Source organism: Diabrotica virgifera, chromosome 3 (assembly GCF_917563875.1).
Source record: "Diabrotica virgifera virgifera chromosome 3, PGI_DIABVI_V3a".
Lineage (NCBI taxonomy): Eukaryota > Metazoa > Arthropoda > Insecta > Coleoptera > Chrysomelidae > Diabrotica > Diabrotica virgifera.
Window position 1 is genome coordinate 217,573,591 of NC_065445.1, and position 27,479 is coordinate 217,601,069.

At 32.2% G+C, this 27,479-nt stretch overlaps 1 protein-coding gene across 2 annotated transcripts in view; it reads left to right on the forward strand.

Moving 5' to 3' along the window:
- The window catches only part of LOC114334594 (uncharacterized), a 179,838-nt gene that overhangs the window by 101,799 nt on the left and 50,560 nt on the right, over positions 1-27,479 (forward strand). For both annotated transcript variants that reach the window (XM_050647261.1, XM_050647262.1), the window contains exons 2-3: positions 5,146-5,417; positions 8,389-8,613. In XM_050647261.1, coding sequence (XP_050503218.1) covers positions 5,217-5,417; positions 8,389-8,613 — 426 coding nt within the window. In that variant the 5' untranslated portion in view covers positions 5,146-5,216. The remainder of the gene's footprint in view (positions 1-5,145; positions 5,418-8,388; positions 8,614-27,479) is intronic.

The following is a 27,479-nucleotide window of genomic DNA, read 5'->3' on the forward strand; positions in this document are numbered from 1 at the left end:
TTCTCAAGTGATATAATTTACAATGTGTTTGCCTTTTTAAGTCTCTAACTGAAGAGGTTGAGGAGTTGGGAGCTGTTTGTCTCGAGTTGGTCATTCAGAATTATATCTGTATTTTTCAGTTAATTAATTTCCATAGATTCTAAAAAAGATAGCTTAAGGCCTTTATTTTGGATATGCAGAATTTGAAACTCTTCATTGAAAGAATGATTATGATCTAGAAGGTGAAGTGCGTATATAGAAGTGTCTGTTTTTCTATTGTTGAAAGCCCTTTTGTGTTCTGCTAGTCTGGTAATCGTTACATCTAGAAAGTTTATGGAATTATTCTGTTGTGTTTCTATTGTAAACTCAATATTACTATGAAGTGAATTAATGTATGATAGAAATTGGTCAAGTTGTCTGTTAGTTCCTGTAAAGCATACTAGTATATCATCCACGTATCTCCACCAATATAAGAACTGTTTAAATACGGGATGTTTAGAAATTGTTGTTTCAAGTTGGTTCATAAATGCAGGACTTATTATGGGTAATCCTCTAAGCCCATTACTATCAGATATATTTACTATCAGATATATTTATGAACCAACTTGAAACAACAATGTCTTACAGGACAAACAAACAACAGTGCAGGACTTATTATGGGTAATCCTCTAAGCCCATTACTATCAGATATATTTACTATCAGATATATTTATGAACCAACTTGAAACAACAATGTCTTACAGGACAAACAAACAACAGTGCAGGACTTATTATCGGTAATCCTCTAAGCCCATAACTATCAGATATATTTACTATTACTATATTTACTCTTACAGGACAAACAAACAACAGTGCAGGACTTATTATGGGTAATCCTCTAAGCCCATTACTATCAGATATATTTACTATCAGATATATTTATGAACCAACTTGAAACAACAATTTCTAAACATCCCGTATTTAAACAGTTCTCTCATTTCTATCATACATTAATTCACTTCATAGTAATATTGAGTTTACAATAGAAACAGAACAGAATAATTCCATAAACTTTCTAGATGTAACGATTACCAGACTACACAACAAACATGAATTCTCCGTATATCATAAACCTACCCATACTGACACAACTATACACAATTCATCATCCCATCCTACACAACACAAATTAGCAGCCTACCATAGCATGATACATAGACTGACAGAAATTCCTATGACAAAAAATAACTTACATCGGTCATCGTACAAAACGTACATCGGTCAAACTGGCAGAACTTTTGACAAACGGATAGCAGAACACAAAAGGGCTTTCAACAATAGAAAAACAGACACTTCTACATACGCACTTCACCTTCTAGATCATAATCATTCTTTCAATGAAGAGTTTCAAATTCTGCATATCCAAAATAAAGGCCTTAAGCTATCTTTTTTAGAATCTATGGAAATTAATAAACTGAAAAATAAAGATATGTGATTCTGAATGACCAACTCGAGACAAACAGCTCCCCACTCCTCAACCTCTTCAGTTAGAGACTTAAAAAGGCAAACACATTGTGAATTATATCACTTGAGAAAGGCACTCTGCCGAAACAGCTGTAGTCACATAGTTGTAAATAATAAATTTTGTGGAAGCATAGAAAACAAAAGTTTTCAGTGTTTTATTGTGAGATAAAATTAACTTCCATCAAGTAACGGTCGAATCCATCAATTATTAAAATATATCGTCATGTTTATTAAAATATGCATAAAACATATTATGTATAAACATGAAAAGTAGTCGGAATCGGCAAAAAATTTGAAACTTTATTGTTTATTAATGAAGCATAACGTAAACAACTAACTTAAAAAGTCAAATTATGTATAGTTCATATATTTAGCTACAATCTGTAAAAGTTTCAAGTTTCTTCATTGTAAAAAAACCAGTGAATTTAAGCATTTTCCGTTAAAATCGTTTTTTATTTAAACAATTAATAAACATAAAAATTTTTTTATTAATTATCCTTGTATTGTTCCCGCGAATGCATATGTCTGCAAATGTTTAGTCATTTACATTGAAGAAAAGGCAGTCAAATTACCGTCCAAACATTTGACCCAAGCGTCTAATTAAAGAAAAGCGTTTAATTAATTAATACGCCAAAACGAATTCTAATGTTAATAGTAGCACAAAACGTCTCTACCGGTGGTTTTTATAAGACTACGATAAAACCCCGAATTTTTTTAATTCGAGTTTTGGTTAAAGTTTTGTTTCGTATCGTATTGGATTTTGACACGAATAAGCGCCGATTTTTATATAAGCAAATATATGAGCGTTCAAAATTTGAAACCTTATTGTTTATTTATGAAGCATAACGTAAACAATTAACGTAAAAAGTGAAATTATGTATATTTCATATCATTAGCTACAATCCGTAGAAATTTCAAGTTTCTACATTGTGAAAAGCAAGAGAATTTAAGCAGTTTCCATTAAAATCGTTTTTTTTATGTAAACAATTAATAAACATAAAAAAATTTATTGACTATTCGTGTATTGTTCCCACGAATGCAAATGTCTGAAAAGTTTCATTCATATGCATTGAAGAAAAGGCAGTCAAATTAACGTCTAAAAATTTGACGCAAACTATTGAACTAAATAAAAGCGTTTAAAAAGACGAAAAAAGTTGTGTATTCGTGAAGTTCATAGACCCATCACAAGCAAAATTGTAGCTGAAATATACGTTTTTATTCATCAAATTCCAAATCAAATATTTCAATGTAAAATAACCAAAAAAGGAAGCACTTTTTGGGAAAACCCAATAAAACTTTTTTAACGTATTTAAAAAAGCTTTCTTTTTGTTTTTTTTTTATAAAAGTTTCTAGCATTAAGACGAAGCGAGTTACGCTCAAAATAAAGTTGGCCCCCATTTTTTTGGTGAAAAAACGTGAAAATCTCCCCCTGTTTAGCACCCCAAATGAAATTACCCCATCATCGATTGCGTCATCACGCCCAGATGGATGACGTCACTAGTATAACATATATGCCAAAATATCATAATTTAAAAATAAAAATCGACTTGTTTCGGGATTTTTCCTTAAAATTGCCGGTTTACGAAATAACGAATTTATTCCTTTCATTTGCACCCTGCTGTATAACCAGAACTACAAGCGCTGCAGCACACAGATTCTATTCACACATTATCGTAATTCCAGAATTGGGAAAATGTGTTTTCGCAATAATAATTCAAATTCAAAGGACTTAAATCATCATCATCATCATGCAACCTCTTCCGTTCACTGCTGAACATAGGTCTCTCCCATTTTTGGCCACTCTCCACGGTTCTGTGCGTCTTGTTGCCATTTCTTGGACAATTGTTAAATGTCATCCATGCAGCGTGTTGGTGGTCGTCCTCTGCTGCGTTTGTCTTCTCTTGGGCGCCAATCAATTAGTTTTCTGGTCCATCTTGAATCTTTTAGAGTTTTAGAGGTAACGCAGACGGGGCGGCGTACGTCGACTGAACCCCCGCTGAGATGTCGAAAGCGACGCATCCCTTACTATACTTTGATGCAGGAACACACACCAGACGCTCTTAAAATTTTCGATTCAGCGACTTTCTGGCGACATATCCTGGAACCCATCCACCGCCAATCGGTTTTATGACTTCGACGGCATATCATAAATGCGTGTATCTTGCTGCAACACAGACGTTTGAGCTGTTTTCTAGCGAATTCTGTAGTGAGTGTTGTCAGATCGTGTTTTTGTGATGGGAAATACAGATGTAGAAAAATTGATGAATATCGATGAAAATATTGATGAATATTCAAACAGAATAATAAAAAAACAGGCCTTATTTATTATTTTATTTATTATGCTCTACAGGCCTTGTATTTACAATTTTAGATAATACAGTTTATGCTAATAATTTATATATAATTGTATTTGATGTCTATGTAAAAATTGCTGAACTATGGTTCTCCACTATATCCTATTTTTCACCTCCTCTTTCCAGTGTGTAATTTCCATCGATACTATACCTTCCTGAAACTTTCTTGCCGTCTTTTTCTTGGTCTACCTCGTCTCCTAGTCCCAACTGGTCTTCTGTGCAGTACCATCTTTGGCATTCTTTTCTTATCCATCCCCTTGACATGACCTGCCCACCTGATTCTTTATGACTTTGTGTATCTTTTTACACTTGGTTCCTTGTAAAGCATCCTTAATTCTTGATTGGTTCTTCTATGCCAGCCGTCTTCTGTATCTGTATTCTTTCCCCTGAAAATAGCCTTAGTACGTTCCGTTCTCAACTCTATATCATTTTTTCTTCTGTTTTATTTAGCACCCATGTCTCACATCCGTAGGTGACTGTTGCTCTTATTTTCGTCATTCTCGATACGTACTTTGGCTTTAATTTGAATAATTTTTTTGTTAATATTCATTTGTGAAACATCACTATTTCCCAATAGATGGGGTATAATAGAGGGGCATCAATTTAACACCTGTATTTGCTCAGTGGCGTACCATAAAATGGACAGCCTCTTAGAGTTATAAATAGTTTTTCTTATGTGATATGCTTTCCCTCATAACAGTGTTATTTCTTGAACACGGCTCTTTAATACTCACTAATAACTCATGAAAAGATTTTTTAGACATTCTTGTAAAATTAAAAAACATCTCTGGGCCTTTAATATATTAATTTCGTTAATATAATGTGTAAAAAATCCCTTATAATTTCATTCCTTTATGATGGGATGTATCCAATATCTGCGTTTCTTTTTTTCTTTAATCTAAGATAAAATAAACTTGTATTTATTACAAAAGACAAATCGTCATAACTTTCAGACATCGTATCGTACAGCAGCTAACACGCGACTAAATTTGGCAACAACGAAATACAAATACTTTAAATAGAAGCATAGCTGCCGCTGTTATACCGCGCCATGTGTTTTACGCTGCCTCGACGTCGATTCGACGCGCGCCGCCTGGTGTGTCCTTGCTCTTAGTCTCGCTACGTGGCTTGCCAATTCCATTTCAACTTGACTATGCGTTCGACGACACCAGTCATACATGTTCTTTTCCTCAGGTCTTGGTTCCTTATTTTGTCTTTTTTTCTTTTTTTTTAATCTAGTTTAAGGTATAATTTAGAAAATATATTCAAATTTTTTGTTTTCTTTAATGTCATACATTTTTTTTTTCAGAACCAAGATGCTCATCTTTTCTCCTCCGCCTAATATGACGCACCGAGGTCCGACCACCAATCCTAAATGATATGGGTCAGAAGCCCTCCCGTCAACAGGGTCAAAGCATAAACAAGAAGTTACCTTTTGCGCTTTTTTCACACAAGAACGAAACCACTCAGAATATAAATCCTCAACAGCCTATTAGATTTCAGTACAAAACGAAAAGGAAAAATAACATTAAGGATTTGAATTGTATCAAGCAAAATCATGTAAATATAGATAATGTACATGTAAGTATAAAAATCAACTAAACCTGGGGTTTAGATAAAAGTTGGGACATAGATAGGGTGAAACAAACTTATCTTTTTTATAATGGAACACCCTGTATATTTTTATGTTTTTGGATTTACCTTGATGTTTCACGTTTTGAAATATAAAGTTTTGCAATGTTATACGGGGTAGTTTGAAAGATAATTACATTTTTTTAAAGAGAATGACACGAGACAACACGAGAGAAAATGACATATTTCTCTCTCGCTTGATTTGCGGCACTCGCCTCGTGCCTCGGCTCGTGCCAACAAACTTCTGCGCTCGTGAGAAATATGTCTTTTTTCTCTCTTGTTGTACAATATACTATTAAATTAGGGTCCTATCGACGCCCCAACTTTTACTTAACTAAAAAATTTTTGTATCTCTTACGACAAACGAGTAATTTAACTTCTTCGCACATTTTACTGCACCCTGTGTATACTGGGAGGTTTAAGTTAGGGATATAGAAAATTATGCTCATTTTCATAGCTAATTTTTTCGTGAACAAATTAACGGCTTTCGCTAATTTTTTTTTATTATTTTAGATTTTTGTTTAGTACACACTTGGGCAGAGTTTTACTCAAACTTTATTCTTTGTACTTATACCGGGTGGAAGAAAAGAAATGTTTTTCTTATGTTAAGTTTGAGCCACCCTGTAGGGAAGCTGAGGTACAAATCTGAGTATACATCGGAATTGTATTATAGTCTTATGTTTTTTGAACATTTTGTTTTTTGAATGTCACTGATATCTTTAGAAACAAAGAAAATAGGTGGTTTTACTATTTAATATGTGTTTTAAATGAAACAAAACTAAACTAACAATAAAAATAACATTTAACAAAACTTTAAAAATAGAAAACCACACAAAGTTAACAGTTCTTACCGACACCTATAAGAGTTATTTATCGACCAGGTAAGCAGTATGCACAGCGCAACATAAGAGAGATGATATTGTTTAATGGAAGATCTGTGATGTTTTGGGGTGGAATTTCCTTGAGAGTAAGTACGGATTTGGTGTCTACGTGAAGGCTCTTTAAATAGCGGGAGATACATTACACAGATTTTTTTCTTTGAATACTCTTTTCCTTTTGCACTATATACCTATAGGAAATAATTTCATCTTAGTGTATGATAAGACATGGCCTCGTCACGTATCTCACGTCGGCGTCGACAGTTGTAACGTTACAAACGTCACATCTTTGATATTTTATTTTTAAATAATTATTTTACTTTAGTTTCTTTAATATTTCATTAGTAATAATTTTCTTCTATTTGTTTTACCTGTTTTCTTCGTTGAAAACTCGTTGGCGCCCTCTTTTATTATCCTCTTTTATTATCTTCTTTTATTATCTTCTATTTACTATATCTCTTGTCATTTAAATCATCTATTGAACATACTGAACGTACCCCGTACATTCTTACTCTACAAGTAACTGTCTTTCAATACGGAACATGCCTGCTACTTCATAGTACTTGGTCGTCATTTCAAATGTCGTTTTCAATGACAGTGTCACTTCATCCCTACCCGAAGACACAAAATGGAAGGGAAAAATTATTTCTTAAATAGGCATGTAATGTGAAAAATAAATCATTTTTATTCAAATCATCTTTCTCTTGGAGTAAGAATTCATTATTATTTTTCTTGTAATTACATTTCTACATCTAACGGCTTCTACTAAAAATTTATATATCCAACCTCCAATTTCAAAAGCATGGTTTCTTATATTTTAGTTTTAATTATATTATCTTTTGAATTTACATATATGCACGTTAAGTAATCAAATTTTAACTATTCTCCTCATCTAAATTTCATTTAATGTATTCTTGTCATCTGCTACTCTCTCTGACGATTAGAATGGCAGAGGGCACACGTTGGTTTATCTTCTTGATTGTTAATATGTGTTTTACTGTTCTAGTTTTTGGGATAAAGCGTCCTCCCTCTGGGAGCTTCAAGAATCCTCAAATCGCCGGTGATACAACAACGAGGGACATGTCATCCATACTGCAACCACAGCAACTAGACTGCAACGACCAACATTTGTAGAGCTGGTGGAATACAGCCTTTAGAACCCCAGAGCCCGTGGCAGAACCAGCAGCAGTACCATTCAACATCAAGAAGTTCAGATACCAAAAGCCATAAGTATAATCTAAGAATTGTTAGTTTTTGGCAAGAATTTGAATATATTTGTTAAGGCATTTTACAAGTCATATTTTTATTATATCTTTATTGAACAATAAACATGATTAGTTAAAAATACTGTTTTGTTTGCTTTCATTCCAAACTTTCATAGTTCGTTTCTAAGATTAGGACAAGACGAACGCACACCTGAGTGACTGAGATAAGCTGAGGGTGAACGATAGCTATCTTGGATGATTGAGGTAATATTTTCGAATATTATTTCAATTAGCTGGGGTAGTCAATCGCCGCGCATCGCGTATTTCATTTCAAACACATATCAAAGAGTGAAATCTTCTAGTTTCTCTGATATTATAAATTAAAGATAGAGAAATTTAAAAAATAAAATGTTCACAGAATATGAGAGTATAACCTAATATCGATGTAACCACCTTTGCACCTTTAACACATGTTAAACTACAAAACCGTATATTTTCGTTGTTTTTACAGATATCAGGCCAATTCAACAAACAAAACATAAGATTACAATACGATTTCGAAGTTTACCCATACTTATACCTTGTCCTCCATACTCCATACAGGATGTCTCAAACTTAACATAAGAAGAACATTTCTTTTCTTCCACGCAGTATAAGTTCAAAAAAGAAGTTTGAGTAAACCTTTGCCCAACTGTGTAAATACTAAAGACAAATCTAAAATAATAAACAAATATTAGCGGAATGCATTAATCTCTTCACGAAAAAATGAATTATGAAAATGAGCGTAAATTTAGGTGATGCATAACTTCTGAAACTATGTGTATTATAAATTTTTAGCTAAATAACTTCGTAAAACCAAACCAAAGCAAAGAAACAAATTGCGAAGTACAGTGTAAGTTAGTGAAAACCCAAAGCACGCCAGTAAGGACAAAGTCTGAACCTAATTTAGTACCTGAACGCACTAGGTATAGAAATAGAAGAAAGAAGGTGAAGAACGATTGGAACAACGAGACACCTCAGTTTGGTTATGAGATTCAGGACGTAGATGCTTTTCTAAATAAGGTATTTACAAGATTTTCAAACTCTTTCCTATATTTGACAAGTAATAACACTAATATTCTAATTTCTCGTTGTATATTTACATGCTACTCGTATATTTTAGTTATGAAGTTTTATTAATAAAAATATAGGTATTCTGAAAGATTTATTTATATTTAAGACAAGAGGCTCAAAATTTCGGGCTAATTCTTTTTAAATGCATTAATTTTTTTCAAATCTTGAGAAAACAAATAAATATTTTTGAAAAATTTTAAACGCAGAATGAAAAAATACGTATTACCGGGGGCAGAAAGTTCCTTAGAATAAATAAAAAGTTTGTTTTGAATGAGAAATTAAAATCACACTCAATTTTCAGGGAGTTCCGGCCCTCGGTTATCTTGTAATTTTCCAAAATACTTATTAGTTTTCTTAGGATTCGAAAAAAATGAATGCACTTAAAAAGCATTGACCGGAAATTTTGCGCCTATGCTCTTGTGTAAAGCGTTCAAATGTTTCGTGTAAGTGATTTTTTTAAGTTTAATGTGTTCGTTGTGCTCTGTTTAAAATAAGATAATCTGTCCCAAAAATAATAATTTTTTACTTATACCAGTGTATTTTTAAATCATAATTAAATAAGACATAGTTTTTGTGGTGTATTATATTGATCAATCCTCGAGTTTGTGGTTTAGAATAATGTATAAAAATGGTTCGATCATGCAATTTATATGGTAGTATAGTCTGGGCAGATTCTCGGAGAAGAGGATATTTTCGGGAAAAGTTTAAAACCAGCAATTTTATTGCTGAAATCGAATCTTATGATTCTATATATTATTAATAATATATCTATGCAAAATCAGCAGATAGTGTGCTTTTTTGATGACTTTTTTTTATAAATCTTCAATCGTCTTTTTTCAATTATTGCTCTACAACTTCAAAGATTATAACTTTACACCAAAAAATCTCAAATAAAAATTCACAGTAATTAAATTCTGCATAGAGACACCTTTTACCCGATTTACTTCGACGAAAATTTTTCTCGGAAAATGCGGGTTTTCCCAACAAAATCTTTAATTTTCAACTAAAATTTTAGGTAAGTAATTATTTATTAATAATTAAATAACTTGGTAAGGGCCGGCGTAGCCGAGCGGTAGTGTGCTAGGCTAGCGTGCCGGTGGTCCGGAGTTCAAATCCTACCGCCGGCAAGAACAACTAGACATTTTTAAAATGTTTATAGGCCCCAGGTCGACTCAGCCTGAATAAAATGAGTACCTTGGGTAAAACCAGGGGTAATAATAGGCGGTTGAAGCGTAGCACTGGCCCTGTTACCTTCCTTGTATACCGTAGGCCCTAGATATAGCAGACTACCCTGCTATACTCCCAAAGCCACGTGAGCGGTATAAAACGGGAGACTATTATTATTATTAAATAACTTGGTGACATAATAGCTCTTTTGGTATAGATTACATTTCCAGAAGCCGATGGAAATTGAATGAACAGTTTAGCAACAATTAAATTTTTAATTAACAATTTACGGTCGCTATAATAACAATAATAATTATGATACATAAGAATAACTATGATTTTTGTAGAAAAATGTACTATACCTATCTAATGTTTTTACAAAATTGAAATTGGACTATTTAAGCGGCCTCAGGAATATTTTGAAATTATAAACAATTTTTTGGCTTATACCTTTAATGTCAGCAAGTTATTTAATTATTGATAAGTAATTACTTACCTAAAATTTTAGTTGAAAATTAAAGATTTTGTTGGAAAAACCTGCATTTTCCGAGGGAAATTTTCATCGAAGTAAATCGGGAAAGCATGTCTCTACAGAATTTAATTACGGTGAATTTTTATTTGGGTATTTTTGGTGTAAAGTTAAAATCTTTGGAGTTATACAGCAATAAATGAAGAAAACACGATTTGAGGTTGCCATTTTGTTTATAAAAAAGTAGCACACTATCTGCGGACTTTGCATACCTATATTATTATTATATTTATAGAATAATAAGATTCGATCCCAGCAATAAAATTGCTGGTAAATAACTTTTCCTTGTATTTTGCTAATTAGCCCAGAGTAGTAGATAAGTACTAAAATAAATGGCCAGACAGAACATTTCAAGTTTTGACGGCAATGAAACAAATTCTCATGCGAAATGATATTACTTCCTCTCCTGTTTCCAATTGTGTTGTATGGGATGATTTAAATAACAAATGAAAACTAGAGAAATGTACCTATTCCAAATAGGGTGGAGAAGAAGGAAAGAATATTCTTTAAAGATAATAATTGTAGAAACTGACAGACCTGATTCCGGAAAAAAATTGTATCCAACAAGTTAAAGATTTCTTTGTTCGCACTGTACACTAATAAAAGTTAATGAAACATCTATATAAAAAATTAGTACTATTAAGGATATCTGTTTTTTCTCAAATTTTTATCATTTTAGTAGCCTGAATAAACAAGAATGTGTGTGTACTTTGTACGCACGTAAGAAGTTATACTTCTACTAGATATTATGTGATTTTTAAGACTATACCAAAAATTTAAAAAAATAAAAGAATAAAACGCACACAAACACATTGAAAAATGCCACAAAGAAAAAATGATTTCTGGACGATAATAATTGTTGGCAAAAATTTTAAATACGCATTTGCTGAAAAAAAAATTATATAACAAATATACTTACAATCATAATATGCATAAAAAAATAAAACTTGCATCGGGAATTGAACCCTTGAATTTCGTGCCGCTTTGACTCGTAATCGAAGCGTAGACTCACTCGTCCAATCGCACATTATTTATCATGTGGAAAAATACGGTAACTGAACGTTTTACTGTTTGACAATTGTTTTGAAAATTATGTAGTTTAAATTTTGTGGAAGAAAATATAAAAATATAACAAAACAGTAAGAAAACAATATATTAGATGAAGATTGGTAGAACTTTTGTTGGTAATCAAATTAAGTATGTAAATCAAAGCATTACATACCTACTAGATAAATAAATCTACGCCAAAAAATCATAATTTAAAAATAAAAATCGAACCTAATTTGGGATTTCTCTCTAAAATCCGCATTCTTGAGAAAATAAATGTATGTATTTCAACCTAATCCAAATGTATAATTACAATATGATTATAATAAAAACTAGGTACTTACCAAATTAGAATGAGCTTTCCTTGTCCAAAATAGTCCAAAAGTCCAAAAATATAGGTATATGAAAACTATTTAAAAAAGCAGTATAACTATTAACTAACTTTTGTTTGTTGTTTCTTTTCACACAAATTTTAAAACGCAACAACCATAAATAATCTAACTACAGCTGTGCCACAGCCACCATATTGAATAATTTTTGACATGTCATTTGAACATCCAATCAGAACAAAGTTATAATGCGCATGCGCCCGGTCGCTAGGTTTTCCCATATAAAAATTTACCCTCTATCGCCGCTAAAGAAGTATAACTTCAAAAAGATTTTCTAGTTATTTTTGAAGTACATCGTCGTGATTACTTGATTCTTCAAGTAAATACTCTGAGTTCGAGACTATTTGTCTCTCCGTCCTCGACTGTTGCGTCTTTCAAATCGTTTTCATTTTGCAAACTTATTTCAATATTTGAACAGTTTCGGTAATTTGAAGTCCGTGTTTTCTGCAGCCACATCTATAAGTTTCACAAGTGGTTTCACAGCCGTAACTAATTGTTTTTAATAAATCCTCTGGGAGATCTGAATCGTTTGTATATTGTGGCATGAGTATTTTTGTGTCATTGCTAATAATTTCTTCCCAGCACTAATTTTATTACGCAAGTTTGGAGTTAAAAATATTATACAGAGTGCGTCCATAAAGTAATGCATAAATTCATTATTTCGTAAACCGGCGAATTTAAGGAAAAATCCCGAAACAGGTCGATTTTTATTTTTAATTTCCGATTTTTTGACATATATATCATACTAGTGACGTCATCCATCTGGGCGTGATGACGTAATCGATGATTTTTTTAAATGAGAAAAGGGGTCATGTGATAGCTCATTTGAAAGGGTATTCAATTCTCTATTTACTATTATAAACATTAACATAAATATTTATACAGGGTGTTCAAAAAAACATTTTTTTAATTAAAATATTTGAGACAAAAAGAAGAATGTATGTAATTTATTTAATTTAAAATGTGTTTTACTACTGTCAGAAAACAGAAAAAAAATTTATTTGACAAATAAACATTGATTTCCGCTTAAACGAAATGATCAAACTGGCAAGAGGCAGGTGGGTGGCAGCTTTAACATTGAATATAAGAGAAAAACAATATTTATTTGTCAAATAAACATTTTTTTCCTGTTTTCTGACAACATTAAAACGTATTTTGAATTAGATAAATTACATACATTCTTCTTTTTGTCTCAATAATTTTAATTAAAAAATGTTTTTTTGAACACCTTGTATAAATAATTATGTTAAAGTTTATATTAGGGAATAGAGAATTAAATACCCTTTCAAATGAGCTATCACATGACCCCTATTCTCATTTAAAAAAATCATCGATTACGTCATCACGCTTAGATGGATGACGTCACTAGTATGATTAATATGCCAAAGAATCGGAAATTAAAAGTAAAAATCGACCTGTTTCGGGATTTTTCCTTAAAGTCGCCGGTTTACGAAATAATGAATTTATGCGTTACTTTATGGACGCACTGTATACGGTATGATGCTGATGCAAATGAAAGGAACAAATTAGTTATTTCGTAAATCGGCGACTTTAAGGAAAGCTCCCAAAACAGGTCAAATTTTTTTTTTATTTTTAAATTATGATATTTTGGCATACATATCATATGAGTGACGTCATTCATCTGGGCGTGATGACGTCATCGATGATTTTTTTAAATGAGAGGAGTCGTGTGCTAGCTCATTTTAAAGATTATTCAATTCTCTATTTAGTAATATACATTAACATAATTATTTATACAGGGTGTCCAAAACATTTTTTTTTTAATTAAATTAATTGACAAAAAAGAAGAATGTATGTAATTTACTACTACTACTACTGGTTTACAGCGTTCTCCGACGCCTTCCGACTCCTAACCGCCATTCTTCTCTGTTTAACCATAGACCTGGAGGTATTTCTCTTTCCTCTAGTTCTTTTTCAATTCCCTCCCTCCAGCTTCTTCTCGGCCTTCCTCTTTTTCTTCTCCCTTGTGGTGTCCATGCCAAAATCTGCTTAGGGATTCTGTCATCTGGCATTCTCTGTACATGGCCGTACCATACTAGTTGTTTTGTTTTTATGTCATCAATTATTGTATGTATGACTCCCATCATTTCTCGTATTCTCTCATTTGGTATCCGATCTCTTCTTGATTTGCCTGCTGCTCTTCTCCAGAAATCCATTTCTGTTACTAGTAACATTTTCTCCGTTCTTTGTTTCAGTGGACAAATTCCACTGCCATATGTGATTATACTTTTAAGAATGCTATTGTATATGAGCTGTTTGTTCGCTTTAGATATTGTCTGGTCCCACAGAATGCCGTTCATTATGGATATGGCTTTTCTACCCTGTATGTTTCTGTCTTTTACAGCAGCATCGAATGTTCGATCTTGAGTTATCTTCATGCCCAGGTACTTATATTCATCGCAGTGTTTAATTTCTACCCCATCGTCTAATGTAATGGACTGCTTTCTTCCTCCAATATACATGGCTTCAGTTTTCTTAATGTTGACTTCGAGACCCCATTTGTTATATTCTTCTATTAGCTTCCGCGTCATGTAACTCAAGTAGTCATGATCCTGAGCAATCAGAATTTGGTCATCAGCGAAGCATAAAGTGTATAGTGTTGTGTCGTCATTGAGAGCGATTCCTATGCCATTACATTTTCTTTTCCACAGCTTAAGTGCTTGTTCCACATAAATTTTAAAAAGGATAGGCGAAATACCCCTGCTTCAATCTTTCGTGACCTTAAATCCCTCAGACACCCTTGATCCAGTTTTAATTTTTGCAGTCGTTCCATTATGCAGACTTTGGACTGCTTTGATAAGACCATGTTTAATGTTGGCTTGATGTAGGGTTCACCATAGTTTGCTGAGGGGCACACTGTCATATGCTTTTTGTAAGTCTACGTATACCAGGTGAACTTCTTTATTGACGTCTGTGATTTTCTCAATAACTTGCGTAATAGAGTACAGGTGGTCTACTATGGACCGCCCAGCTCTAAAGCCAGCTTGCTCCTCTGCTTCGTAATCTCTATAGTCATTTTCTATTTTGTTCTTAATAAGTTTCCCATACATCCTACTTATTGTGCTCTTTACCGCAATTCCTCTGTAATTTTCACATTGATCCTTGCTGCTCTTTTTGTGGATGGTTGACATGATAGATAATTTCCATTCTTTTGGTAATTCGGCACCATTTAAGCAGTCTTGGAAGAGTTTTCTTAGCTGTTCTTGGAGTTTGTCTGTACCGGCTTTCACTAATTCTGCAGGGATGTCACCAGGACCATGGGATTTTCCATTTTTCAGGGATTTGGTTATTTCTTCCATCTTTGATTTACTTATTTGTAATGGGGATGAATTTATATGTATACCAATCGTGTTGTCTTCTATGTTAAAAAATTCTGGGCTTTGTTCTGTTAGTAATCTTTTGAAATATTCTTTCCATTTTTCCGTTGTTATTGGTGATATAACGTCTTTTTTCTTATTAGTTCTCATATTTTTAATTAATCTCCAACTCTCTGTGCTTCTTCTACCTTCTATGTAAGTGTTGATTTGTTATGATGTTGTTATCTTCTTTCTTACTTTGGCTTGGGCTTCTTTGTAAATTATTTATCAACAAAAACAGAAAACAGATAAAATAATTTATGTATGTAATTTATTTAATTCAAAATACATTTTACTATTAACAGAAAACAGAAAAAAAAATTTATTTCACATAAAAATATTGCAAATATTTCACAATAGAAATAGCTGCCGCCGGTCACCTGCCTCTAGGAAGTTTGCACATTTAATTTTAGCGAAAAGCAAAGTTTATTTTTCAAATTAAAATTTTTTCTGATTTCTGACAGCAGTAAAATATATCTTGAATTAAATAAATTACATTACAGTCTTCTTTTTTGTCAATTAGTTTAGTTCAAAAATTTTCTTTGGCCACTCTGTATAAACAATTAGGTTAATATTTATATTACTGAATAGGGAATTGAATAACCTTTCAAATGAGCTAGCAGATGACCCCTTCTCAATTTAAAAAAAGAATGTGTGTGTACTTTGTACGCACGTAAGAAGTTATACTTCTACTACATGTCATATTATGTGATTTTTAAGACAATACCAAAAATTTAAAAAAAATAAAAGAATAAAACGCACACAAACACATTGAAAAATGCCACAAAGAAAAAATTATTTCTGAACGATAATAATTGTTGGCAAAAATTTTAAATACGCATTTTCTGAAAAAAAATTATATAACAAATATACTTACAATCACAAAATGCATAAAAAAATAAAAAAATAAAAACTTCCATCGGGAACCGAACCCGTGAATTTCGGGGCGCTTTGATTCGTAATCGAAGCCTAGACTCACTCGTCCAATTCCACATTATTTGTCATGTGGAAAAATAGGGTAACTGAACTTTTTACTGTTTGACAGTTGTTTTGAATATAATTAAATTATGTAGTTTAAATTTTGTGGAAGAAAATATTAAAATATAACAAAACAGTAAGAAAACAATATATTAGATGAAGATTGGTAGAACTTTTGTTGGTAATCAAATTAAGTATGTAATTCAAAGCATTACATACCTACTAGATAAATAAATCTACGCCAAAATATCATAATTTAAAAATAAAAATCGGACCTAATTAGGGATTTCTCTCTAAAATCCACATTCTTGAGAAAATAAATGTGTGTATTCCAACCTAATCCAAATGTATAATTACAATATGATTATAATAAAAACTACTTACCAAATTAGAATGAGTTTTCCTTGTCCAAAATAGTCCAAAAGTCCAAAAATATAGGTATATGAAAACTATTTAAAAAGGCAGTATAACTATTAACTAACTTTGTTTCTTTTCCCACAAATTTCAAAACGCAACAACCATAAATAATCAAACTACGTACAGCTGTGCCACAGCCGCCATATTGAATAATTTTTGACATGTCATTTGAACATCCAATCAGAACAAAGTTATAATGCGCATGCGCCGTGATCATAGGTTTTAACATATAAAAATTCACCCTCATATCGCCGGTAAAGAAGTATAACTTCAAAAAAATTATCGGTGACATCATCGCGCCCAGATGTATGACGTCACTAGTATAATAATTATGCCAAAAAAACACAATTTAAAAATAAAAATCGACCTATTTCGGATTTTTTCCTTAAATTCGCCAACTTACGAAATTACGAATTTATTCCTTTAATTTTCACCATAATATGGTGCATACAGTATTATACAGTATACTCTATAACAGGGGTGGGAAAAGTGCGGCCCTCGGGCCGCATGCAGCCCTTTATACATTTTTTGCGGCCCGCGGAAAAGAAGTGAATTATTTTTATTTAAAGATTTTTTTTAATTATTGCTAATATTAATAAATAAATAATATAGATAATAAAGCTATTAGTTAACACTTTCGCAGCTGGTGATTTTTCCGAAAGAATTTTCAACATAACGCGGGCAATTATTTGGGTTTCCGGCAGAGTTTTGTCGTCTCCCTGAATGAAATCCACGAAATTTCAACAAATGGAAACGATATTTTTGAAGTTGTCTGGAACTGTTTGGAAAATTTTAAATTAACGCTGTAACCACCTAGTAAGTGTAACAACTGACGGAGCACCAAATTTAAGAGGAGCAAATATTGTAATGTTGAGAAAACTTAAAGATTACGTCCATGAACAATTTTCAGAACATCAGTTATTATTTTTCACTGTTTAATCCATGAGCAGGTATTGTGCAATAGCTATTTGTATAACAAGGGAGGAAAGTGCTACTTTTCCTCCCGAGAATGAAGTTTCATGAACTTTGAATCATTCAAGGGAGGAAAAGGCACTTTACTCCCATGTTATACATATGGTTTTTCCACCTTCCTCAAATAACAAGTCATTTTTTCATTTTTACTTAATTTATTTATGTAACTAACCAACAAAATTTATTAGAACTAAAACTAACAAGTAGGTACAATATAACTGTCAACTCTCAAATATAAGTCAAATTATTAATGTAAACATTGTTAAATCAAAATAACAATTTACTGTTTTTTACCATTCTGCAAAATACAGGGTGTTTTATAAATAAACGTTAAAATGTATAGATACTTACGTAATAGAAAAATAGAAAATAGATATTGTACAGGGCGTCAATAAGTTATATTTCATGAATGAAATACCATGAGGTCACTTTTACTTTTCCTCCCTAGGGAGGAAAAATAGTTTCCTCCCTAGGGAGGAAAAGTACAACTTTGCTCCCTACAATCAGGTCCGGAAAAGTATACTTTCGGTAGAGGTAGGTGGAAAAAATGTTTTGCAAGTAGTCAACGCCAACGTCATTTCAATTATAACTAATATTGTTAATTATTCTTTCAATAGGATTAAATAATCGTACATATTTTTATATTATTTAATTTTTTCAAAGAAAACAAAAACAATGAAAGGAATCTAAGATTTTTCAAATTTATAACTTTGTTTATTTTGATTTAAATGACGCGTGTTGCATAATATTACGTATGATGCGTGTTTACATCTATTTAAGCACATAATTTCCTTTCAAATATTTAAGTAACTAATAGCAATGTGAAAATAGAATTTACTATTTTATTTGGTAATATGCCACAATGTAAGTTTAAAATTAAATTTATTTTACGCTTCCACTTATTATATTTATACTTCCTAATATAATTTATTATATTTCCACTTCGGAAATCGTTATCAAAATACAAAACATTAATAAATTAAACTAATTAAGTAGATAAATGCTTAATTTATTAATGTTTTGCATTTTGATAACGATTTCCGAAGTGGAAATCTAAACGTCAAATAAATTTAATTTCAAACTTAAATTGTGGCTTATTCCCAACTAAAATAGTAAATTGCATAAGACGTCACAAGGAAATAGCTTCAGAACAATATTAGGGAAAAAGAAATAGGTTCATAGATACCTAAAATAAAAATAAATAAATATATAGATACACATATTATATTTAAGGGAAATAACATGCTTAATTAAGTGCGAATGCTGTTTAGGGGAGAGGGGTACGGTTTGAAAAATTTGAAATTTTTGATATTTTTAATATTTTAAATGAAAGTACATACATAACTATATTTAATTTAAGCTTTATTTTAAATGAAAGTACATAAATAAATAAATAAACTTCAAGAATACTCTCTAAAATTTTCAGCTTGAGCGGAGTAATATTACCGGAAGTAAAGCATGTTTAATATCCCTACCATCGACTCGCCTTGCAGTAGCTTGACCGTAGTGAGATACTTTCAACAGCTGTTCCCGTCTCTTTTGTAAATTACTCTGCGATTCAAAAACATATTCCGGCGTGCATCACTTTACGATTTTACAGACAAAAAACAAATTGAAATAAAAGTTGTCAAACCAAACCTGTTTTTCTCAAAACTTCTTTTTTCGAATTCGGTGGACATTGTAACTCAAAAACTACCTACTTGACACCTGAAATTTTTCATAGATTTTCTGTAGACATTTCGTGAGGTAACTCTGTCGAGATATGTTTTGGCTATCAATAATAAATATGTTCATTTTCACCCTATTTTACAAAAATTTCGTTATTTTGACTTGTATTTTGAGTGCTATCAAAAACTCAAAAATCGTTCAAACTAAAAAAACTCAACAAACTCAACCTCGAGAAACTCATACCTATACTAATAAAATATTTTTGAATTTTGTGTTTCATATGATCCATTGACGAGTTCTACTGCAATAGTTATTTTCCTAACAAGTGCAGAAAGTCATTCTTTTCCGCACGCGACTGCAGTTTGCCGAACGACGCGAAGCGGGAGTTCGGCAAGCAGTCGAGTGCGGAAAAGAGACTTTCTGCAAGAGTTAGGAACAATATTTTTTCTAAGAGTCTTTAAAAAATTACCAAATCTTAATCAATTAATTTAATTAATATGAAAATACATACACAAATTAATTATTTGACAAGGTTGTCAAAACCAAACTTTCAATATAATTAGTTAGCATGACGACAATCTTGGTTTCCATCACGATGATTCAAAACGACTGTTATTGTCTACCGATTTGACTTTCGAATATTATGTCAAAATAATTTTATTTCATCCAATTGTCGCGTTAATTTCATTAAAACAGGAACACAATAAGATATATTTGAAATAAATTAGTAAGTAATATCTAAATATTAGTTTATTGCAGGTATTATAATTACTTTAAGGCCATATTAACATATCTAAATTAACACGCGTGCGGAAACGTAAAAACCGCGTGCGGAAAAGTAACACGCGTGCGGAAAAGTGAAACTTTCTAAACTAAAATGCGTGCGCGAAAGTAGACATTTTTGCACGCTCGTAGAAAAAATACATTTTTTGGAGCTGCCTGTAAAGGTTACCACCGTTGGCTTATTCTTCAATATTTGGTCTTGAATTTTTTTTGAATAATCTTTGAATTGTACTGAATATGTTTATTTAATTTAAAAATAAAATAATTCTACCATAATTTTAAACAAAATTCAAGAAAACGTGCTTGAAATGTTGATTTCAAACCATGCCCCCCCCCCCCCCCCCCGCTTAAACAAACCAAAAATATTTTGTGGCCCTTACTAAAAGAAGTTTGCCCACCCCTGCTCTATAAGAATATTGTACGGCTGGTCCAGTAAGTGGGTGGTAACTTCTCCAGTTTTAACGTTCCTTTTGTTGACAGTAATTTGAATTTGTATTGGTGGACTTAAACCAAAACCGTGTGAATTTTTTTTTTCTTCCTTATTGGCTTTGGATTACTTGATCCATTCAGCCACGATAGATAATAAATTACTGTTTGCTACAATATTCCAAATATAATACATTGCATTACATAATACATTAGGTACATGTGCGCACATATAATACTTATGCACGCACATACATACATACATATGTAGAGGTGGAAACATTTAATTGACCAGTAGGTATACTCCTCATTCATGGCCCTAACCAACTTAAATTAATTTACAAATAATTAAATCGACAAAAAAAACTACATGCTAATACTAAATACTAATACTAAATGCTAATAAATATATGTTTTTTTTTACACAGCGATAAGGCTTCAACCCGGATCAACCCCGCGGAGGTTTACACCCTCTTTGTGTTTTTAATTTTTTTTTTCTCTTTTTTATTTTTTTTATAATTTATTATACTTTTTTTATTTATTTTTTTTTTATTTATTTATTTTTTTTTTAATAAGATTTAATTTTTTTTATACATTTTTTTTGTATACATATTTTTTTGTATAATTTTTTTTTTTTTAATTTTTTCAATATAAACTTTTATACAATTCTATTCTTATTACCTCCCTGCAAAATCTACTTAATGAACTTTCACAGGGAGACAATATTACATAATAAGGATAAACATAAAAAAACAATAATTATTGCTAAACACATTCAACCGGACTCATTCAGTGCAAGTTAAATTTTTTTCTTAGTCCTTTTTAAAAACTCCCAGATGATTTGTTTAATTTTAGAATTTCTACGAGACAAATATAAAAGAGAAGCATTATTTTGTGGGAAAGGTATTTCTTCTTGAACCAGATTGTTCATCAAAAACTTAATTGCAACATCATTATGTTTGCATCCAAACAACCAATGATTAATATCGTCAACATATCCATTGCAATCGCAAAGATCTGATTCGGATAGGTTAAATCTATAGAGGTATGACTTGACAGTGGCATGATTAAAGAGACATCTAATAAACATGGCATATATATTTCTATTGGGATAACTTCTGATAGCAAAAGGCTCAGTAGGTAAACTAGGATGAATTTTGGTGTAGAGATTGTTGCTTCGATTGCAGAAAGCGTGCCACTCAATATCCCAATTTTGTTTCAAACTTTTCTTGCGAGTAGCTGTTAGATCGCTTCTATCTAGCCAAGTTATTTCCGATCCTTTTAAGATTGCCTCTTTAGCAAAAAAATCTGCTTTTATGTTACCGGAAATACCAATATGTCCTTTTACCCAGACGAAAGTTACAGAAGTCTGTTTTTCCAGTAGCTTTAGTTGGTTTTCTAAAATTTTGACGACAAGGCTATTTTTATATAAATGTTTACGTGTGTTTTCTAGAGCTAATAACGAAGATCTTGAATCTGACATAATTACAACTTGCTTGTTAGAAATTTTTTTGTTGACAGCCCATTCTAGAGCTTGATAAATCGCGAACATTTCTGCAGAGTATATGGAACATTGTTTATCTAACTTGAACATCAAGGATTCTTGGTGATCCGGAATATATACAGCACATCCAACTCCCAATCTTGATTTTGAACCATCCGTGAAAATCCTGCATGGATTATCAAGCTTGGCTATATGTTGCTGAAAGTCAACTGGATTCTCACTGTCAAAATTTGGGAACCAAACATTAACATTGGCATAAGATATATTAAAACTCGATTTAAAGAAAGTTAATTCACCTGGACTATTTAGGTGCTGAGAAACGTTCGAGTATGCTACTGCTAAAATAGGAGAATTCCTGTTGTGCCACCATTTGTCGACAAGATTAGAAACAGAGATGTCACATATTTTTTGTAGTAGTTCAGTTTGGTTATAAGATTGGCATTTAAGAATAAATTTTTCAGCCAAAAATAGTCGACTTAAATGTAAAGGAGGCTCCATGGATTCAGCTAAAAGATTCTCTATAGGCGTAGACTTGAGCGCACCTAGAACTAACCGCAGAGCCTTATATTGAATGCGATCTAGTTTTTTAAGGCGACTGTTTGTGGCAGATCCATATAGAATGCTTCCATAGTCGAGAATGGATCTGGTATATGCACGATAAAACATTAAATTAATTTTAGGGTCAGCACCCCATCGATAGCGATTAACTACTTTAAGAATATTTAAACTTTTCTCACATTTTATTAAGCACTTATTAATGTGTTCATCCCATGTTAACTTGGTGTCCAATGTAATACCAAGATAAGTGTAGTGCTTATGAACGGGTATACTTAGGTTGTTAATCATGATGCTGGTCATAACTGGTAAGCGATGTCGCGTAAAAAACACCACCGCTGATTTATTTGCAGTAAGGTCAAATCCTTGTTTAAAAAAATACTCTCTTGCATCACCCAGTACCATCTTAGTTGAATTAATACTTTGTTGGTACAACTTATTCACATTGTAAAAGCAGAAATCATCTGCATATTGTAATATACTGCATCTAATTCCTATACTGTGGAGATCTAGAGTGTATAGATTAAACAACAAGGGACTGAGGACTGATCCTTGTGGTAAACCTTGATGCACTACTCTTGGGCCAATCAATCTATCATTACATCTAATAAATACCTGTCTATTAAGGAATAGGTTTACTAATACATAAGCACACAAAGGTGGAATACCTATGTGCTTCAGTTTTTCGAACAATAGATTTAAATTGACGTTGTCATAAGCCCCAGAAATATCAAGAAAAATGGCAGATAGATAATTATTATTTGAATATGATAATTGAATATCAGTTGTTAATTGAGAAACACAATCAATAGTTCCCTTGTTCCTACGAAAGCCATACTGAGACACTGGAAATATATTTTTGTTCTCACACCACCATTCTAATCTGCTTTTCATAACTCGTTCAAATGTTTTAAGCAAACAGGACATGAGAGAGATAGGCCTTAAGTCGGTACGCTGGTTTAGTTTGGGTATAGAAATAACCAGGCATTGTTTGAGGGCGTCACAATGATCTCCTTTAAGTAGAATATTGTTGTATATTTTGCACAAATAATATATAGCAATTGCAGGTAGGTTTAATAGCATACTATAGTTAATGCCGTCAATACCAGGGGCTGTATTTTTAGAACTCTTGATATTTGCTTTAAGTTCGTCAGCTGAAATGGGGGTTAGTAAAAAGTGGTCATTAGTAGAGATGCTCGGCATAAATAGTGGTAAATGGACATAATCCGGAGAGATTTTTGTAAAGAGCCTTTCTACCATACATTCATCATTAGCGGTGTACTTTTTGTTACCTTGAATTTTGTTTACCCTTTTCCAAAGCTCTGAAGGTGAAGTTTGCTTAGTAAGTGAGGAACAAAACCGAGCCCAACTAGATTTAGCTTTTGAGCGGAAAGTTCGTTTACATATAGCTTCATTCTTCTTATATTCCATGAAGTTTGAAAGGGTAAGATTAGATTTATAAATTTTAAAGGAATTTTTTCTAGCGTTAGAAGCAGTGAGGCATTCATCATCCCACCATGGTGGCGATTTGAAAGATTTGACTGACGGTTTGATAATTTTGAAAGATTTGTTGGCTGCATCAGTAATAGAATCTAATAAAAAGAAAATCATTTCGTTTGTTTGGTTTTTATTTGGTTCGTGTCTGAAGGCACTTTCTACGTTGTTTCTAAAATTATCCCAGTTTGCATTAGACATCGACCATTTAGCCGAAGATATAAAAGTTCTATTTTCAATTTTCATATTCTGCACAGAAAGTCTAATTGGAAAATGATCTGATCCATAGGTATCTGGAAGAACAGTCCAGTCAAAGGATGGACATAAACTAGAGGATATAATAGTAAGATCTACAACAGATTTTATATTCCCTGGAGGAGTAGCTCTAGTAGCCGACCCGTCATTAACAACAATTAAATTAGGAAAGAAATCTAATGCTTCTACTAGTATATTACCATCGACGCAACATGAATTTGATCCCCATAATCCATGATGTGCATTAAAATCTCCGGTAATAATACAATCATTGCTAATTTGAGAAAAAAGACTAACGTAATCTTGCACTGTTACTTTAACATTTGATGGACGGTACACACTCAGGATAGTATACATTTTTTGGTCAATTTTAATATCTACACCACAAACTTCTAAATTAGGATTGAAATTGTTAACAAATGAAATGGGATTATAAATAATGTTATTTGCTAAAATTATGGCAACTCCTCCATATCCTCTAATTCTACTTTTATTAACTACATTGAAATTATTGAAGCAAACAGTATCAGATGGTTTTGACCAAGTTTCTGATAAAAGACTTATGTCAAAACGTTCTTCAAACAGTAATTGCTGTAAAGAATATCGGTTCGCATTTAGCGAACGAATATTCCATTGAATAATTTTAATACTTTTTTCAGCCATTAAAATTATGTAAAAATATTACCTATAATATCTTTAATTTTATTTTCTAATTTAATTTCGTAATTTTTAAAATTAGTTTCTACATTTGATGAAGAATTACAATAGTCAAGGATACTCTGTTTGATTAAATTTTTGAGTGAAGCACTGAGTTGGCCTATAAATATATCAAATTCATTACGGGGCTCATGGTTTCCAAATTGAAATACAGATCCCGAACAGAAACTGGTCGGGTATTCCCTACGCACAGGAGGAAAATTAGGAGTTGTATCAGTAGTCTTCCTTTTTTTGGGGGGGTTATCGTTAGGGGGGGCTATATTCAGATGATTATTATTTTTATAAGTAGTGGTGGAATTCGAGGGTTTAGGGGAGGAGCTTTTTAATGGAGGAAAGTCTGTGTCACAGGTCATTAAAGGTGCAAATTTATTTTTTTGGACTAAACTGGAATAACATGGATTTTCAAGAGCTTTTTCGGCTTCTTTAAATGAAATATTTAAGTTAGCCATAGCTTCTTTAGTCTTTTTTTGTTTTAAATATTCGGGACATTCTTTAAAAACTGACTCGTGGCTACTATTTTTACAATAAACGCAAAATGTAGTACATTTATCGGGACAATCAGTGTTACCTTCATTACCGCACTTCTTACATTTTTTTTGACTTGCATTGAGTCGTTGAATGGCCATAACGAAGACAGTTGAAACATTGCATAACAGGACTAACATATATTTCAACTGGACACCTAACTTTGTTGATGTAAATATATTGGGGAATTAATTTACCTTCAAAGCTAATAATAACCATTTGTCTAGGAACTCTTTCTGATACACCGTCACTTTGAACTATTCTAGTCATTCTATGAACTTTTTTTATTGGAATATTAGATTTAATAGTATTAAGTAGTGCACTCTCAGTTAGAGTAGTGTCCACTCCGCGAACGAGACCCTTTTTTTCCGTTAAATAATTTGGAATATATGCAATTAGGTTATTTTTTCCGAAAAAATCTTCAACTACTAATTTATTCGCAACAGCACCTGAATTGACTTGAATTTTAATGCGATTTTTACCTACACTAACAATTTCAATAATATGTTTATCATAACTAGATAGCGAAAGTAGTTTTTCTCCAAGTTTCATTGGATGCAAACGACCGATACTCAAATTTATGTGTTGAACAAATATAAAAAACGGACCAGTATCATTTAAACTAAATCGATTAGATGAATTAAATTCCTGACTTTTTTGAAGAGTATTTGTTTTATTTGAAGTAGATGTCAAGTTTATGGTATCATTAGTACTTTTACTAGTATCATTTAAACATTCACTATGAGAATTATTCTGATTTAAATCATTTGTCTGCATAATTATATCGCTCTCATCTGTGAACCCAATATTTTCTACACCAGGATCTGGTGGATCCTTTCCATTTTTGCCCACGGACATCCCGGGGCACGAGCGACGTTCAAATATAAGTATATAAAAAAATGTCTACTTACAGTACAGTTGTCAAATAACAAAACTTAAAATATACGGAAAAACAAACAAAATCGGCTAAACACTCTGTAGAATCTCTTGAAACACACTTTAATACTTCACAATCGATTTGAGTTGAATGAAAAAAGACTTTAGAACTAACTAAATCTACAAATTTTCCGGAGGAACTCTTAAATTTGTCTAAACACTTTGACAGTTTTTTTGACGTTCGTGTGAAAATTTTATCTTTTTAAATTTTCTTACAATTTTTGGCCAATTCCTTCGAAAGTCCAATAAAAACTACTTTAAAATAAAAACTAACTTTTGTAATAATATACTAGGAGCCGCTATAGGTGAAATTTCTTAATCATTTTAGGCACGACGGGAAGTAGAAGGGGAATGCCGGTTCTGCTACCAAGATAGGGAAATCAATGTGTTAGAGAGAGAAGTACCTTTCCAATGAGTAAGAGTGAGATAGATGCTGACGTCACAAGGAATCTTCCATAATGGAATCTACCATAGTTATACAAAAAACAAAGATGGCGGCATAGCCAAAACGGCACTAAAGCATATCTCCGTTGTTATTGGTCCGATCGAGACATGTGAGGTATCATAGGAAAGGGGAGGGGGTAACGAATACGTTAACACAAGAAACAAAGATGGCGGCATAGCCAAAACGGCACTAAAGCATATCTCCGTTGTTATTGGTCCGATCGTGACATGTGAGGTATCATAGGAAAGGGGAGGGGGTAACGAATACGTTAACACAAAAAACAAAGATGGCGGCATAGCCAAAACGGCACTAAAGCATATCTCCGTTGTTATTGGTCCGACGTGTGAGGTATTGGAAAGGGATGTGTTGGATCGTGACGTACAAATTGATCGGTGGAAAGGGGCCCGTTGCATATACTATATTTTATCTACGACCATAACATCATATGTTATTTAAACCAATCACGTGCAGAAATCTAAGCATTACGAGTTGCATACTATATTTTATCTACGACCGTAACCTATTCGGCATTTTTATTCAAATTCGCCATTTTTATTCAAATTCACCATTTTAACCCAATTTTCCTTGACATTACATCGAAGAAATCTACCATAGTTTACCTATTAGCCGC